We start from the raw sequence: 17,893 nt of genomic DNA, 5'->3' as shown, positions 1-17,893 counted from the left end.
TATAAATAGTAATTGGAGTGAAGAGATGAATTCTGTTTAAGGGAGATCCATTTACTTTCAACAAGGGAGGACAGGTACTTTTTAAATGGAAATTGCAATAACATGGTTTCTTTTTGAAAATGCAATAGACTGTGGATTAAATAGCTATTGCACACAAAGAAGAAAATGAAGTTACAATCTCCAGCATGAGATCTGGATTTATGTATGAGATCTCTGTTAACTGCAAGAATTTGGGCAAGCTATTTAATTTCCATAAATCTAGGTATCCTTAAGATACCCACTGCTTAGAGTTATTGTGAGAATTAATTGAGGTAAGAAAACTGAGGCTCAGGTTGTCATTTGCTCAAATCACACAGCAAAACCGTGATAGAATGCAGATTCGAACTGGGATATTAACATTCCAAAGCCTTTACAGTTATTGACTGCTATTCAGCACTGCCTTCAATATATGCCGATGACTGCACATAGGAATTAGAAATGCCCACTGTCACTTGCCTCTCTTGAGCGGTTTCTTGTTTGTATAAATAATCCAAAATACTTGGTTATGTTGTAAGAAGCACCATGTTTTGTGAGACATTTCAAAGGTACCACAAATAGGAAAGATTTCATTCTAGAATGAATAGAGCACATATTTAGTATCTACATGCTGTTTGGTTAATTTTAGTTATTTTGTCATGCTTTTAAAATCTGTTTTTTTATAGTATATATTTTCTTTTGTAGCATATCAGAATTATCTTTAGATTCAACTCTTCATGCCGTCAATCTTCATTGCAATAACATCTTCAAGATCGAAGCCATTGATCATATTTGGAATTTACGACATCTAGATCTGTCATCTAATCAAATAAGTCAAATTGAAGGGCTAAACACACTGACAAAACTGTGCACATTAAATTTGTCCTGCAATTTGATTACAAAAGTAGAAGGTTTGTAAGCGATTTTCATTTAACACTTAGCGTAAGGAAAATGATTTAGGTCCATTTTTTTCCCCAAAAGAATGGAATAAATATTATCAGAAACTCTTAAAAATTGAGTCTGAAACTCATTATACAAAATATTTTCTCCAAAAATGTGTCAATTTTTTAAAAATTCTGTTTTTTCTAAATGCCAATAAAATTGATTTCGCTGTTACCAGACTGGATTTACTTCAGAACAGCCTGAAATAACATTGTAATGCTATATCTCTCTAATTAATTATTTAAATTTTATAAAGGCTTTATTTTATTTTACTTTTTTTTTTTAGGACTTGAAGAACTAATTAATCTGACTAGACTAAATGTATCTTACAATCACATAGATGATCTTAGTGGTAAGTAGAAATGCTTATGTTTTCTGTATGCTAAATGTTGTGCCACGTGATAAGTTAACAGCTCAGCTAAACATGTTGGAAATCTCTGAATATTAATCTAATTTTTAGCCAAAGAGTTCATTTAGAGAGTATATTCCAGTCATAATTCTGTTTTGTTGGTACCACAAGCACAGCTGAGTACAAAATAGAAGTTAAAACTAAGGTAATCAGTAGCAGGAAAAACTTAATTGGAAAGGATCCAGTTTAAGGGAATATGTTTTAATTTTAGCCAGTTAATCAATATACTGTTATATAGAGAAGAATAGTTCCAACAGAACTTTCCACAGTGGCAAAAATGTTCTAATCTATGCTGTTCGATATGGCAGCCAGTAGCCAAATGTGGTTATTGAGCACTTGAAATGTAGCTAGTGCAACTTAAGGACTGAGTTTGTAATTTTATTTAATTTGAATTTGAAAATAAAAAGCCACATGTAGCTAATGGCTACTACCATGTTGAACAGTGACATTATGCCGCATTCCAAAGGTTGTTGCAAGTTAAGGAACAAATAAAATGAGATTTTCTTTTTATCTGTAATATAGCTAAGGAGATTTTAAAAGTGTTGCCTTTTTTAATTGATTAAAGTGATGCAGCTGATAACTTGAACAAAGTGTCATGACTATTCTTAGAATTATCTGTTAAAACTAGCAGAATTCTGCTAATATCTTCGTAATCCTTATCAATATTTGAAACAATCTGATTCATTTGTCAACTCTTCTCCTCCACTAAAAGAACACTACCCTATGCCAGTTGCTTAGTATACAAAAAATAAAAAGACCTAGTCTGTACCCTTAAGCTGAAGTAACAACTGTATTTAATTTTTTAAAACCTTTTTTCCTCTTAAAGACATGAAGTATTACAACTGAGTTTTTTTTTGCTGGGTGTTGTGTCTCACGCCTGTAATCCCAGCACTTTGGGAGGCCAAGGCAGGCGGATCACCTGAGATAGGGAGTTCGAAACCAGCCTGACCAACATGGAGAAACCCCGTCTCTACTAAAAATACAAGATTAGCCAGACGTGGTGGCGCTTGCCTGTAATCCCAGCTACTCAGGAGGCTGAGAGGGGAGAATCGCCTGAACCCAGGAGGTGGAGGTTACGGTGAGCCGAGATCACAGCATTGCACTCCAGCCTGGGCAACAAGAATGAAACTCCATCTCAAAACAACAACAACAAAAAGAACTGAGTTTCAACCCTGGCCTTGTCATTACTATGTAAAAAATGTTTAGCAAGGCGTTTACTGTTTAGATGCAATTTCCTTATCTAAAAAATGTGAATGGATAAGATAGTTCATTCTCTCAGTACGTATTTATGAAGATCACTAACAGTGATGTCTTATAGTGATGAAAAAACCAACAATAAGTAAGTCACAGGGCTTACATTGTAGTGGGGAAGAAAAACAACCCCCAAAAAATAAGCCATGAAAAAAAATGGTTGGAATCCTTAGTGATTAATGAAATGCAAGTTAAAACCACAATGGGATACCATTTCACACCTAGAATAGCTAAAATAGTGACAGTGCTGGTGAGATTGTGAAGCAGTTGAAACTTGCATACATTGCTGGTAGATTTAAAATGGTACAACCACTTTGGAAAGGAGTTTTGTTTTTTTTTTTAATTTGAGATAGAGTCTCGCTCTGGGGTGCAGTGGTGTGATCCTGGCTCACTGCAGCCTCTGCCTCCTGGGTTCCAGCGATTCTCCTGTCTCAGCCTCCTGAGTAGCTGGGACTACAGGCGTGCTCCACCATGCCCGCCTAATTTTTTGTATTTTTAGTAGAGATGGGGTTTTGCCATGGTGACCAGGCTGGTCTTGAACTCCTGGCCTCAAGTGATCTGCCCACCTCATCCTCCCAAAGTGCTGAGATTACAGTCTTGAGCCTGTACTGGCTGTCACTGTGCCTGGCTGAGTTTGACAGTTTGTTATAATGGTAAACATAACACTTAAATATAATTGCGCAGTCTGACTCTTATTTACCAAAGAGAAATTAAAATGTGTCCACTCAAAGACCTGTACACGAATGTTCGTATGATTACATAGCTTTTTATATAATTTTTCCATTTTGGAGAAAGTTCTGAGGGAGGAAGAGAAACTGTAACTGCTTGAAGGGTACACTGGCATTGTACAATTAGTACTCGTCCATGACAGCTGCAGCTGAAGTCCAAGGTGGGCCAGGCAGAAATAGCTACTGCTACAAAATGTTCTAGATAAGCTTGTGCGAGAAATATTACCAGGGAATTAAATGAATGCTAATGTATTTATTTTATATTCAAACCAGCAAAATTGAAGTGTACTACAGGGTTTCCTTATGTCTGTTAATCAAGACTGATGTGCTGAGAGAGCCTAAAGCCATTGCTTTATCCTTTTTCTCATATGAGTGTGTGCATCCACCCGGGGAAGTTCTTTTGATTTATTTTCTTTTGAAGAGAACCAGAGCCCAGGAACCTCAGGGACTAAAGCCTCAAAGAAATGTTAAACTTGTGTTTCTTCAAAGCAAAAATTAACTTTACTGATAGCCTATTCATTAGATATAGCTGTTCACAGCAAGATCTTATTAATGCTGTCCGTTTGCCTCTAAAAGTATAACCTATCTAGTAATTATTTCTAATTAGCTATTGGAAAGACTATTGCTGTGGCATTTAAAGAATTATTTTCCTATTGCAGGATTGATTCCCCTTCATGGAATTAAGCATAAACTTAGATATATTGATCTACATAGTAATTGTATAGATAGTATCCATCACTTACTTCAGTGTATGGTAGGACTGCACTTCCTGACCAATCTTATTTTGGAGAAAGATGGAGACGATAATCCTGTCTGTCGACTGCCAGGTATGAATAATTAATTTAATATTTTTTCTAACAGTTAATATTCAGAGCTTCTTTATTTTCCTGAAATTGGCATTTGTGACCTCAATTTAGTCTTCAGCTTTGCAACATTTTCTATACTGGGGAAAACATGATTACAAATAAAATTAGTGTATTAAGACTAATGACTGTTACAGAACACAAGATGAACAGTTCAGTGATGCTCCTATCTAGGCAGTTTCATATTTGATAAGTGAATGCCTCAAAATCATATCATTATAGTATATTCTATTAGTAATAGTATAATACTATGCAGCCACAAGAAAGAATATAGAATCTCTTTTTCTACTAATGGACAATTATGTCCAAGATACATTAAGAGGAAGAAAAGCAGGTTGCAAAGTACTGCATATAGTAGGCCACCATTTGTGTGAAAAGGGTAACACACATACACAGACACAAACATTTACATACATACATATATATGTATGCACGCATGTGTGTGTGCTCAGTATATACATAAAACATCTAGAAGAATACACACTTTAAAAAAATGTATAATATTAGCTAACTGAAGGAAAGGGAACCAGGTAACTGGAGATTAAGAAATGAGAAAATTTTTTACTATGTTCCTTTTGAATTTCATATTATGTGAATTTATTACATTATTAATAAATAATTTTGTTTGAAGAAAGTTTAATATATAGAGGTGCTGGTGCTGCTGAAATGCTATTTGAGCTAATTGGGAATCAATCAAGTTGACAAAGATAAAGCAGACTAGACTACTATTTCTAGAACTCACTTATCTCATATTGCTTAACCAAACAATAAGAGAAATGTGTAGAATGTGAATATACATACTAAAGGTCAGCTTGAGTACAAGTTAGCTACAGAGGCTTCATTTTATTATTCATATGCAACCATAAGAAGGCTATTTGCAGCATGGAAACCTGTGTTGGTAATTTTATTTCACAGAAGAAAATCTGATACATTTGATAATTGTTTTCCTCAGGTGGAAAATATTTCCTATTCTTTTCCATAAAGTCTCCCTGAACATCAGGACAGATTTGAGAGTTTCTGAGGAAACTCTTTCCTTGAAAGAAAACCATATTTCTAAAGCCTTGCATTTTTCTTTTCTCTGCTAAACCCTCAGGTTGGATTTTTTTAATAATCTTATCTCAAGAACCTCTGGTTTCTACAATTCGAATCTTTGTTTTTCACTTTTTTTCCTAAATTAGGTACTTCTCTCAATACAGTCACCCTCCCTTCAGAATTGAGAGGTAACTTATTGCTGAAATAACTTTTCTTCCCTCAAGATTTCTAATACTAATTTGCCAGACTTCTTTCTTACTTTTGGAATTCTTCCAACCACTTTGTTGGTCTTCATTAGTTTTAAAATTACGTTTATGCAGGATTAAGGTGCTCCTGTTAGCCTTAGTACCAAATGAATGTTAATTTGTCAGATATAATTGTTCTTAGGGAAAATAAACATATTATTCTTGATTACTTGATAGTTCACCTGCTTTAATATTAGTTATGTGTAATTTAAAAGAGAAGAAAGGGGATATTCTGCTAATGCTGAGACCTCACTAGGGAAATTCTGGCATTTTGGTCATTATCCACATCATCCTGCTTTATGTTCATTTTTGTTGTTTATATTAACCCCATATTAAAAAATAAAAGACATGTTTAGCTTCCTTCCTAGAATAAATTTCTACTGGTTTTATGCATTATATATTTAAAGTAATTTTTTAGAGATAGTTATTTTAACTTTTTGAACTTCATCAGGAGGGTTATTTGAGAGGGATGGAGAGTGGAGGAGAAGTGTTTTGTTTCTTTTGTATATAAGGATTTAATGATTACATGCTGGAGAATTTGAATAAGTAACAAGTTTATTATTTGCTTTCTGGAACTATTCTGGGCAATGTATCTGGTAGCTGATAAATTTAGTTTATTCTAGAAATAATTGACTTTTTTTAATATTTCAGTTTTCATTTTGAATGATTTGTTTCCAAGGGTACAGAGCAGTTATTCTCCAGACTTTGCCACAGCTTAGAATCCTAGATTGCAAGAACATATTTGGTGAACCAGTAAATTTGGCAGAAATAAATTCATCACAGTTGCAGTGCCTAGAAGGTCTTTTGGATAATTTAGTTTCTTCTGATTCTCCCCTAAATATAAGTGAAGATGAGGTATAGTATTTACTTTTTTTTCCTAATATAAAAAATACCTTCAAATTTCAGTAAGTGAATATAAATTAAAAGGATTTTGGTTTGTTTCTGTGTCATAGATCATTGATAGAATGCCAGTGATAACAGCACCCATCGACGAGTTAGTTCCCTTGGAACAGTTTGCAAGTACACCAAGTGATGCTGTGTTGACGTCTTTTATGTCTGTGCGTCAATCTTCTGAGCCAGAGAAAAGTAATCATGAAAGCGATTTGCAGAATGAGATAAAACTTCAGAAATTAGATGATCAAATTCTACAACTTCTAAATGAAGTAACTATTTTTCCTACTTCTCTATAGACATGTTTATTGAAGAAAACATAGTTAAGAAAATGTAAAATAAAAATTATGTACTAGCTGACCAACCTATTTTAGTGCATCAGTGTTCTTGTATTTTTGTTTTCCTCTACAGAAATAGGGTTCTATTATTGCATAATGGTAGTAAAAGGTAACATAAATTTTTCACTTATTTTACTTGTCTTCCTTTACATCTTCATTATGTCATTTCTTTGTCTTGTTCTGTAGTACTTTACATTACTTCTATTACATCCACCTTTTATTTCCACCGTAAGCAAGGGAGAAACTCTTTAGACTCAGTGTTACTTAATGCAAAGGAATACTTTGGCCTTCACTATCTCTTCAATGGTTTAATGGTCAAAATCACTTCTACAACTTACAGCTGAATGGCAGGTTAATTTACATAGTTCCTGTATCAATTTCATTTTCTAGTAGACCATCACGTAATCAATCTATACTTTCCTGAGCTGTTAATCCTTTTTTACCGCTGCTACTGAATCTCTAGTTTTTAGAATCTGTGAACTATGTGTATGAACTACAATTCCTAGAATTTACTGCTATTCAGGTCTCCAACCCTCGCTCCAGCATTCTCACTATCATCCACAGTGGCGGTGGTTCTCTTGGGTACCACTACTATCTGACTGCAATAGATTATTACTTTATTTGCCTTCTAGCTGGGTGTAGGATAGAAAGATAGGTCAAAGAGGCTATTAGTCATATGTTAGTTCAACTTAAAAATTTGTAACTAAGTTATTGTTACTAATTTTTTTTTTTTTAGAGTCAGGGTCTTACTCTGTCACCCAGGCTGGAGTATGGTGGCACGAACATAGCTCACTGCAGCCTCGAATTCCTGAGCCCAAGAATCTTCCCACCTCAGCCTCCTGCGTAGCTGGGACTACAGGCACATGCCACTGTGCCTAGCTAATTTTTAAATTTTTTGTGTGGAGACTGGGTCTCGCTTTGTTACCCAGGCTTTCTCAAACTCCTGGCTTCAAGTGATCCTCCTAAAATAGTGGGATTACAGGCAAGAGCCACCATGCCCAACCTCTATAACTAGATTTTCTTGGTCAAAATTTTTTCGCAAATTAGGAAGGGGGAAGGAGTGGAAAATGCTTATGAAATGGTTATGGTTCAAGAGGTTTTTAATCCTGAACTATTATTTATATAATATAATATTAACAATGCTGGATAAACAAGAGGTCTGCCTTAGGCGAGTGAAAGTGAATAAGGCTGTGAGGATTCTGTGTTTCAGAACTCCATAGAGATTTCAGTTTGAGCCAATAAGGAGATAGTAATAGAAGTGAGAAAAGAATGCTGGCCTACATATTATTTGACATCATTGATACTGTATGGCTGGACTTGTGGACTCCTCCATTTCCTCAGGTTTCATCTTTTCATCTTTTCTAATGGTTGACTCTTCTACCAATGAAAGAACTTAGATTGAAGTTTAATGTCTTTAATTTGAAGTGAACATTTCAGTTTCTCATAGGCTGATCTCATTTTATTCTCATGACAACCCAATCAAGTAGATAGAGATTAACGTATTATTGTCCTTGTTATAGAAAAGAAGATCCAGAGTTTAAATCACTTATTTAAAAGTGCTTTATTTGCAAGATAGTTGAGCTCCAAATTCATAGCTCCTTATGTCCAATCAAATTCTTCAACTATGTCATACTTCTCACTTACAGTGCTAGTTCTTTCTACTTTGTTAACCAAAAACAGGAGTCCAGCTATCTGGAAAGAAAGATTCACTGCTATGTATATTTAAAATGTTTAAGAAAATGACTTCTTGTTCACTGTCTTACTTGGGGTAAAGAGTAAACATGCAGTTTGAATTTCATTGAGCTGTTCGTACACTCAAATGATTTCATCTCGAGTATCAATTTATAAAGTCATGATATTACCGCAATGTGCTGTGCTATAATAAAGACATTTATTTTTCTTAATCATGGGACTTAAAATCATAATTAACCCTGCCGAACTGGGAAATTTTATGTCTGTGAAAAGCTGTTTTGCCTTTATTTTAGTTGTCCTCCAACATTCTATTATGAGCATTTTTATTCTTCAGCAAACTTGAAAGAATTTCTTAGTGAATATCAGTATATCCACCAACCAGATTCTACCCTTAACATTTTACTACATTTATTTTGTCATGTAGCTATTAGTGTATCAAACTATCTTATGACACATTTCAAAGTAAATTACACACATCAATACATTTCTCCCTAAATACTAAGCATGCATATCATTAATTAGAGTTAAATATTTTTTAAGTGTTTTCTTTAATGTGAAATACAGGTCTGCATATTTCCTGAATTGAGAATACATATATCTGTTATCCAAACTTCTGTGAAGATTAACATTATCATGTTCCCTTATGGCCTCTCCCACAGGCAGTCCTCCACTGCCTCCAGAGGCAATCACTTTTCTGATTTTTTGTCTACCATATATTATTTAATATTTGTTTTAGAACCTAATATAAATAGAATCATACAGTGTATACTCTTTTGTTTAGGGCTTCTTTCACTGAGTATAACCTTTTAAAAATTAATCCATGCTATTACATATATCAGTAGTTCTTATTTCTATGTAGTATGCCATTCTATGAATATATTACACTTTATTTTTCCATTGTCTTGTCGAAGGTTTTAACCTAGCTTGTAACCTGGGTTATTAGAGGTTTATGAGTAGAGCTGCAATAAATATTACTGTATAATCTTTTTGTAAACATGTATCTTTGTTTCTCTTCAGTAAACAGCTAGAAGTGCAGTTTCTGGGTTATAGGGTAGATGTATGTTCAGTTTTATAAGAAATTGATAACTTTTTTCAAAGTGGCTATTCTATTTTATTCCCACTAACAGTGTATGGCTATTCCAGTTTTTCTGCCACCTCACCAGTATTTGGTGAGGTTAGCATTGCTTTTATTTTAGTCATTCTAGTGGGAGTATCCTGATGTTTGTTGTCATTTTAATCTGCATTTCGCTAATGATTAGTTATGTTGGACAGTTTTTCATGTGCTTATTGAATATTTATCTTCTATGAATGCCTGTTCAAAATTTTTGCCCATTTTTAAATTCGGTTGTTTATCCAGGTTGTAGGAATTTATTATATATGCTAGACACCAGTATTTTGTCAAATATATCTAGTGTGAATATTTTCTCCCTGTTTGTGGATCTCATATTCATTTCTTTACTGGTCTTTTGATAAGCAATAGTGTTTAATTTTGATAAAGTCCAATTTATCATTTTTTTCCCTTTCATGGTCATTGTTTTCTACAACTTTAAAAATTTTGTGCATACCAAAATAACATTCTCCTGTGTTAGCCTCTAAAAGTTTTAATGGTTTTACCTTTTGCATTTAGATCTGTGTACATATATGGTTCACTCTTTTCCATATGGATTTTCAGTTATCTCGGTACCATTTGTAGAAAAGGCTCTTCTTTTCACTAAATTTCTTTAATGAATTTCTTGAAAAAAAAAAACCAAATCAGCTTACGAACTGTAAAATCTAGCTCTGGGTTCTTTTTTTCTTTGTCAGTTTGGGTAAGTTGTATTTTTCAGTTAATTTGTCCATTTCATCTCATTATCAACATAAAATTAATATTCCCTTATTATACTTTTAATTTCTATGGGATCTATAATGAAAATCTCTTTCATGACTGATATTGGTAATCTGTGTTTTCTCTATTTTTTATTTGTTTGCCTTGATCAGTTTAGCAAGGGGTTTTGATGATCTTTTCAGAAAATAGACTTTTGGCTTTGTTAATTTGATTAATATTTCTTTTCTGTGTTCTTGATTTCTGGTTTTTATTTTTCCCCTCTACTGTGAATTTACTTTGCTGTTTGTTTTCTAGCGCTTTTTTTTTTTTTTTTAATACAGTCTTGCTCTGTCACCCAAGCTGGAGTGCAGTGGCCTAATATCAGCTCACTACAACCTCCATGGCTCCTGGGTTCAAGCGATTCTCCTGCCTCAGCCTCCTGAATTGCTGGGATTACAGGTGTGTGCTACCACACCTGGCTAATTTTTGTAATTTTAGTAGAGACAGGGTTTCTTTCACCGTGTTGCCCAGGCTGGTCTCGAACTCCTGGCCTCAAGCGATCCTCCCGTCTCTGCCTTCCAAAGTGCTGGGATTACAGGCATGAGGCAGGGCCCCCAGCTGTAACTTCTTAATATAAGTACTTAGGTCATTGATTTTAGACATATCTCCTAATGTAACCATTTAAAGCCGTAAACATTCCTCTGAGCACTGCTTTAGCTGCATTCCACAAATTTTGGTATGTTTTGCTTTTGCTATTGTATAGTTAGAAATACTTTTCTAATTTCCTTTGTGATTTCTTCCTTGATCCAAGACATATTTAGAAATGTCTTTTATTAATTTTTAAACCATTTGTCATTCTATAGATATGTTATTGGTCCTTGATTTCTGATTTACTTCCATTTTGTTCAGAGAACATATTCTGAATAATTTCCATCTTTTAAAATTTATTGAGTTTTTTTTGTTTTTTGTTTTATTGTACTTTAAGTTTTAGGGTACATGTGCACAATGTGCAGGTTTGTTACATATGTATCCATGTGCCATGTTGGTGTGCTGCACCCATTAACTCGTCATTTAGCATTAGGTGTATCTCCTAATGCTATCCCTCCCCCCTCCCCCGAACCCACAACAATCCCCATATGGTTTTTCTAGGTGGATATTCATTGTGCTCTTAAAAAGAATGTGTATTCTACAATTAAGTCGGGATGATTGATAGTATTTTCAGGTGAACCACGTCTTTACTCACTTTTTTGTCTGTTCTATCAGTTGCTGATGCTTGGTTTTTTGTTTGTAGAGGTCAGGGGGTTGATCTAGTTCTACCAATTGTGGCATGAAGAAGTGTTGAAATCTCTGTGGTTGTGGATTTGTGTTTCTCACTTTAGTTCTTTATTTGCTTCTATGTTTGAAGCTCTGTTATTAAGCACATACACATTTATGACTGCTTGGTCTTTCTGATGAAGTTACTCTTTTATCATTATGAAATATTCCTCTTTATCTAACAGCCTTATTGAGATACATTATTCACTTACCATGTGGTTCACCCATTTGAAGTGTGCAATTCAGTGGTACCTGTTAGCAGTCATTACTCATTTCCTTCTACCTCCACCCTCAACCCTAAGCAACCACAAACCTATTTTCTTTCTCTGTAGATTTGCCTATTTTGAACATTTCATATAATTGAAATCATAATATTTAGCCTTTTGTGACTAGCTTCTTTCACTTAGCATAATATTTTCAAGGTTCATCCATATTGTAGCATATATCAATACTTCATTTCTTTTTGTTACCAAATAATTATTCCATTGTATGGATATACCACATTTTATTTATCCTTTTGTCAGTTGATAGACATCTGAGTAGCCTCTACTTTTGGTTATTATGATATTTCTATGAATATTTATGTATAAGTTTTTGTGTGGACATAGATTTTCATTTCTCTTGGCTATATACCTAGAAGTAGAATTGATGGGTCATACGTTTAACCTTTGGAGCAACTGCCAGACTTTCCAAAGTAACTGCGCCATTTTACATCTTCAGCAGCAGTATATGAAGGTTCAGTTTTTCCACATCTTGCTATCTTGTTCGTATATGTCATTTTCATTGTAGCCATCCTAGTGGGTGTAAAGGCATATCTCATCTTGACATCCATTTACTTTTAACCTGTTTGTGTCTTTATATTTAAATGGGTCTTGTGGACAGAAGAAAAGTGAGTCTTGTTTTTAAATCCCATCTGGCCATCACTTCTTTTGAAGAGTCTGTTAAAATTTACTGTAATCATTAATGAAGTTGGATTAGGGTCTACCATTTTATTGTGATTTGTTTTCTGTTTGTCTCTGTTTTATATTCATTTTTCTTTCTTTCCTACTTTCTGTTGGATAATTTTTAGAATTCAGTTTTTTTTTTGTTTTGTTTTGTTTTTTGAGACAGAGTTTCACTCTTGTTGCCCAGGCTGGAATGCAATGGCGTGATCTCAGCTCACCGCAACCTCCACCTCCTGGGTTCAAGCAATTCTCCTGCCTCCTGAGTAGCAGGGATTATAAGCATGTGCCACCACACCCGGCTAATTTTGTAATTTTAGTAGAGACGGGGTTTCTCCATGTTGGTCAGGCCGGTCTTGAACTCCCAAGCTCAGGTGATCCACCTGCCTTGGCTTCCCAGAGTGGTGGGATAGAATTCAGCTTTAATTCATATGTTGGTTTTTTAGTCACAATTTGCTAGGTTTTGTTTTGGTCTGGATGCTCTAAAAAAAGACTTGAAACAGTCTACTTAGAGTTAATACTGTATCACTTCAAGTAAAATGTTTAAACATTATTTGTATTTATCTGTATATAAATCAACTGTGATGCTCTTTATTTCTTCTTGAGGATTCAAATTTCCATCTGGTGTTATATTCCTTCAGCCAAGACTTCCAGTCTGAACTTCCTTTAGCAAATGTTGTAGCGTTACATCTGTGGATACTAGTCTGTTTCACCTTTATTCTTAATGGACTTTTTCACTGAATGTAGAATTCTCAATTGACAATTTTTTTTTCTTTCAGTACTGTCCCTGGCCTCCATAGTTTTGATTGCAAAGTTAACATGAATTCAAAATCCTTGATTTATTGTATGTAAAATGCCATTTTTCTTTGGCTACTGTCAAGAATTTGTCTCTCTTTGTTTACAGCAGTTTGACTGCATTGTGCCTAAGGATGGTTTTCTTTGTATTTTATCCTGCTTGGGGTTTCTCTGTGCTTCCTGAATCTGTAATTTTATGTTTTCACCTAATTTGGGAAATTTCTTCCAATATTTCTTCTGCTCCATTCTCTCTTCTCTTTTTCAGATTCCATGTAGACTTTTTGATATTGTCTCAAAATTCCCTGAGGCTCTGTACATTTTGTCAACGTTTGTTTTTCTGTATTCTTCGTATTGAATAACTTCCATTGAACTAGGTTCTGGTTCATGTACTCTTTCTTTATTGCCTCACTCTGTATTAATCTCAGTCAGTTTCTACTTCAGACATTGTATTTTTCAGTTATAGAATTTCTATTTTTAGTTCTATTTCTGAGCTGAGTTTTCTTGTTTTTTCGTTTATGACAGGCGTATTTCTTATTATCTCATTGAACATCACTATTTGATCGCTATTTTAAAGTTCTTGTTTGCTTATTCAAACATTTGAGTCATCTTAGGTTTGGTCTCCATTTTCTCTTGAGAATAGGTCATTTTCCCAGTTCTTCCTATGGCGAGCAATTTTGAAGTGCGTCCTGGACATAGTGAATGTTTTGTTGTGGCTACTCTAGATTTGGTTATGGTCCTTAAAAGAGTGTTGACATTTTTGTTTTAGTAAGCATTTAACTTGGTTTGACTCAGATTGTATGTTTTTCTGTTAGGTAGCAGTTCAAAGTTCATTTCATTTATTTTGTTCTTTGCTGGGCCACTTGCAGTCCACTTCATACTGCCCTCTGTTTCTTCAGGCCCGGAAGTCTGGTTTTTCCTACCTGAGGTTTAGACTCTCTGCATGATGCTGATTGTGATACATTCTCAGGCTAAAACCATAAAAAAAACAGAAACACCCTCATTCTGGTCCATTTTCCAAGTGTCAGGTCCCCTCTAGGATAATCCTACTTTGTTCACTTTCTAAGGCCTTCAAGTAGTTTTTATTTTTGTTTTGTTTGTATTTTTTCCAGAGTTTATAATTGTTATCTGCAGGAAAGTCAACATGGTAGAAGCTTGCTTGTCCATACCAGAAGCTGAATTCCCTGTCTTTAATGTCAAACATTCCTAATTTATAAACCCTTAATCATATAAAAAGTCATAGTATTTCAGAAAATTTCCAATTTCAATCTTTTTTATACTGAACTTTTAACAAATTTTGTTGGCTTTTTAAATTTTAGACTTCTAATTCAATATATAATGTTCCTGAGAAAGACCCCAGACCAAAAAGAGACACAGATATAACTTCTGAAAGTGACTATGGAAACAGAAAAGAATGCAATAGAAAAGTTCCTCGAAGATCAAAAATCCCTTATTATGCCAAAACCATTCAAACTGTTAAGCACCACAATAAAAACTACAACTCTTTTGTAAGGTACTTGTTTTAGTTTTAGAAATTTAAGGCACACAGAAGTTAATAATGCTGGCTTCTTTCTTGAAGCTATCTCTTGGTGATATTTGTTACTTTACTAATGTTGAAGATTTGATTTTTCAGCCTTGTAGGTTCTGATCTGGTCAGTACATTCATGTAAATGTATATAAAAGGATCCTTTTCTCTGTGTCTGTACCTAAGTTGCAAAATTAATGTATAAACCTGAAGATATCTCATATCATAAAGAATACTGACCTTAGAACTGGAATACCTTAGTTTAATCTAGGTTTAGTTCAATCAAAAACAATGTATGTGGTTTTAGTTTAATTTGAACTAATGTTATTAGTTCAAATTCCACTGCATTCATTTACAGTGGGAAATAATACTGGTACACTTGAGTCTACATGACTAGCCTTTTCTCTCTTTGTAGGCAGATGTAGATGGAAAGTCAAATCCTAGTCAGATGATACTGAGTTTAGGATTAAATGTGAATAAGATGATTGTGTTTAATGCTATAAGGACAAAGGAGACCAATGTCTGTACTTTCATAATTGGGATCACCATGACAAGTGGTTCAGAAATGACTACTCTGGGATGGTTACAGTAAACTTTTGCCTCTGTAATTCTCCTTTTGCAAAGCATGTTTTGTTGTTTTGTTGTTTAATTCTTCCATACCTACCTAATTACATTTTACATGTATATATATATACACACACACAGAGGCATTCAGTTCACTTAAAACACTGTACTTTTTTCCAGGACATACCCTGGAATTTCTTTGGTCCTACCAAGTGATAGAACTATTAACTTTGATCCATTATATGTCGATTTTAAACTTTTAACTCTCAAAAAGTAGTTCTATTTACTGTCTTTTCAAGTTCTTGGGTATCATCTTACCATAGTACTTTTTAAATTATTCTGATATATCCAAGAATTCTACCCTACCTGAAAATGTTGAACCCTGAACATTTATGAAATAATTATCTTTTTTAAAATCTTAAGGCACTTATTAATCAACAGAGCACACCCATTATAAAATTTATGAAGCAGTTTGTCCAAGTTACTATAATTTTATTAATATTCTTTTTAAAAAGCTGTTTGCATATACAACTAGAAATGTTAATGTTAGAGAAAAGTAATGTGAACACTACTTTTTTGAGTTATTTTCTATGTTTCATTCTTTACAGTTGTAATCGTAAAATGAAACCACCTTACCTTAAAGAATTATATGTAAGCTCATCTTTAGCAAACTGTTCTATGTTACAAGAATCAGAAAAGCCAAAGACTGAAATAATTAAAGTAGACCAAAGTCACTCAGAAGACAACACTTACCAGGTATGATTTAAGAGATTAAGAAAAAATGAGTATGAATAATTTTAAATACAGAGTCCCAGAAAAATTATGCATGCTTTTATTAGCAAAAAGTGTTTGAATTTTATTGGAGTGATGAAAATGGGTTATTTTTTCCTTCCTGATTTCCAGATTTTATGTAATGTTATTTTTGAACGAATGAAAATTACATTTTTTTATGATCAGATTTAAGTGAAATCATTTGTTATATGCTTCTGGAGGAAGAAACAGTTATGATTTTTTTAATTCTTATTCCTTAAGCTAGTGCTTCCTACTTTTTTTTGGGTGTCAGACCCTTTTCAGTATCTAAAAAAATCTACAGGTCTTCTCAAAGAAGCCTATTTTTACACTCAAAAAAATGTATATAATTTCAAGGTTTTCATGGACTTTCCTGAAACTCAATTTTGGACCACTGGATCCCAGATTAGGAGGTGTTTAAAAATGTTTTAATTCTTTAAAATTTGCTTAACATTTCTTATGTTGAGAAACCTCAGTACTTGTGGTTTCATTATTTTATATTTTTCATTAACTTCCCCTTATATTACTTGTGTATTGTTCTTTCAGTAATAGAATTGGTACGTTTTAGGCTACTGGTTTCCTCCCCTTATTCTCAACTATAGAGGCTTTAATATTGAAAAAGAATAATTATCATTATGACTGGACACACTTCATCTTTCTTCTTACTTAACCTATTGTGCCTGTGTTTCCCAAGTTACATATTCATTTTTCTCATGAAAAATCAATCTTGTCTGATTCAACCCCCCCCAAGTTTGTTCGAGATTAGATCCTTACCAATCTTCATATTCCCTTGCGTGTCTTGGTAAGGACTCTGTTTCCTTAATACAGAGTCTGGCATGTGGGTGCCATGCTATGAGTATATACTATCTCAAAAAAGGAATCTTATCTACTATGGCGTAATAATAGCAGCTAACATTTATTGATTGGTTATTATGTAGCAGGCACTGTTCTGCACTTACCTATATGCTTTGCTACCATTAACTTAATTTTTGGCCCGGCGCAGTGGCTCACACCTGTAATCCCAACACTTTGGGAGGCCGAGGTGGGTGGATCACTTGAGGTCAGGAGTTCAAGACCAGCCTGGCCAACGTGGTGAAACCCCATCTCTACTAAAAATACAAAAAAACAGCCAAGCGTGGTGGCACATGCCTGTAGTCCCAGCTACTCAGGAAGCTGAGGCAGAATTGCTGGAATCCAGGAGGTGGACTTTGCAGTGAGCTGAGATCATGCCACTCCACTCCAGCCTGGGTGACAGAGTGAGACTCAAAAAAATAAAAAAAAGTTTCACTGTAGCTCTTTGAAGTAGGTATTATTATTCCCCTGTTATAAATGGGAAAATTGAGGCTGTGAGAAGTTAGGTCACTTTGGTAAGTTCACATAACTTTGTTGTTTTCTTTCAGTCCCTTGTTGAACAGCTAGACCAAGAGAGAGAGAAGAGATGGAGAGCTGAGCAAGCTGAAAATAAACTCATGGATTATATTGATGAGCTCCATAAACATGCAAATGAAAAAGAGGATATTCATAGTCTGGCTCTAGTTACCACAGATAGGTAAAAAGAAATTAATAAACCTGAAGATACCTCATAGCGTAAACAATACTGACTTTAGAACTGGAATACCTTAGTTTCAGTGTGGTTCAATCAACAACAATGTATGTGGTTTTAGTTTGATTGGAACTAATTTTATTAGATAATTTAGCACTTTATTAGCTTGTTATATCAACAAGAAATTCGGGTACATGTATCTGAGCCCTCAAGCA

The 17,893-nt window shown here is 34.2% G+C and overlaps 1 protein-coding gene across 3 annotated transcripts in view; it reads left to right on the top strand.

The window, feature by feature from the left end:
• LRRCC1 (leucine rich repeat and coiled-coil centrosomal protein 1) overlaps positions 1-17,893 on the top strand; it is a 38,992-nt gene that overhangs the window by 1,759 nt on the left and 19,340 nt on the right. The window contains exons 2-9 of one of the 3 annotated variants that reach the window (XM_003269505.3): positions 721-926; positions 1,244-1,309; positions 4,005-4,172; positions 6,165-6,340; positions 6,439-6,648; positions 14,577-14,770; positions 15,955-16,102; positions 17,536-17,684. In XM_003269505.3, the coding sequence (XP_003269553.2) occupies positions 721-926; positions 1,244-1,309; positions 4,005-4,172; positions 6,165-6,340; positions 6,439-6,648; positions 14,577-14,770; positions 15,955-16,102; positions 17,536-17,684 (1,317 nt within the window). Of the gene's footprint in view, positions 1-720; positions 927-1,243; positions 1,310-4,004; positions 4,173-6,164; positions 6,341-6,438; positions 6,649-14,576; positions 14,771-15,954; positions 16,103-17,535; positions 17,685-17,893 lie in introns of those variants that run through there. The other 2 variants (XM_030795273.1, XM_030795274.1) reach the window with 2 other exon arrangements.

Source organism: Nomascus leucogenys, chromosome 16, assembly GCF_006542625.1.
Source record: "Nomascus leucogenys isolate Asia chromosome 16, Asia_NLE_v1, whole genome shotgun sequence".
NCBI classification, from domain to species: Eukaryota; Metazoa; Chordata; class Mammalia; order Primates; family Hylobatidae; genus Nomascus; species Nomascus leucogenys.
This window is presented reverse-complemented; position numbering and strand designations above follow the sequence as displayed.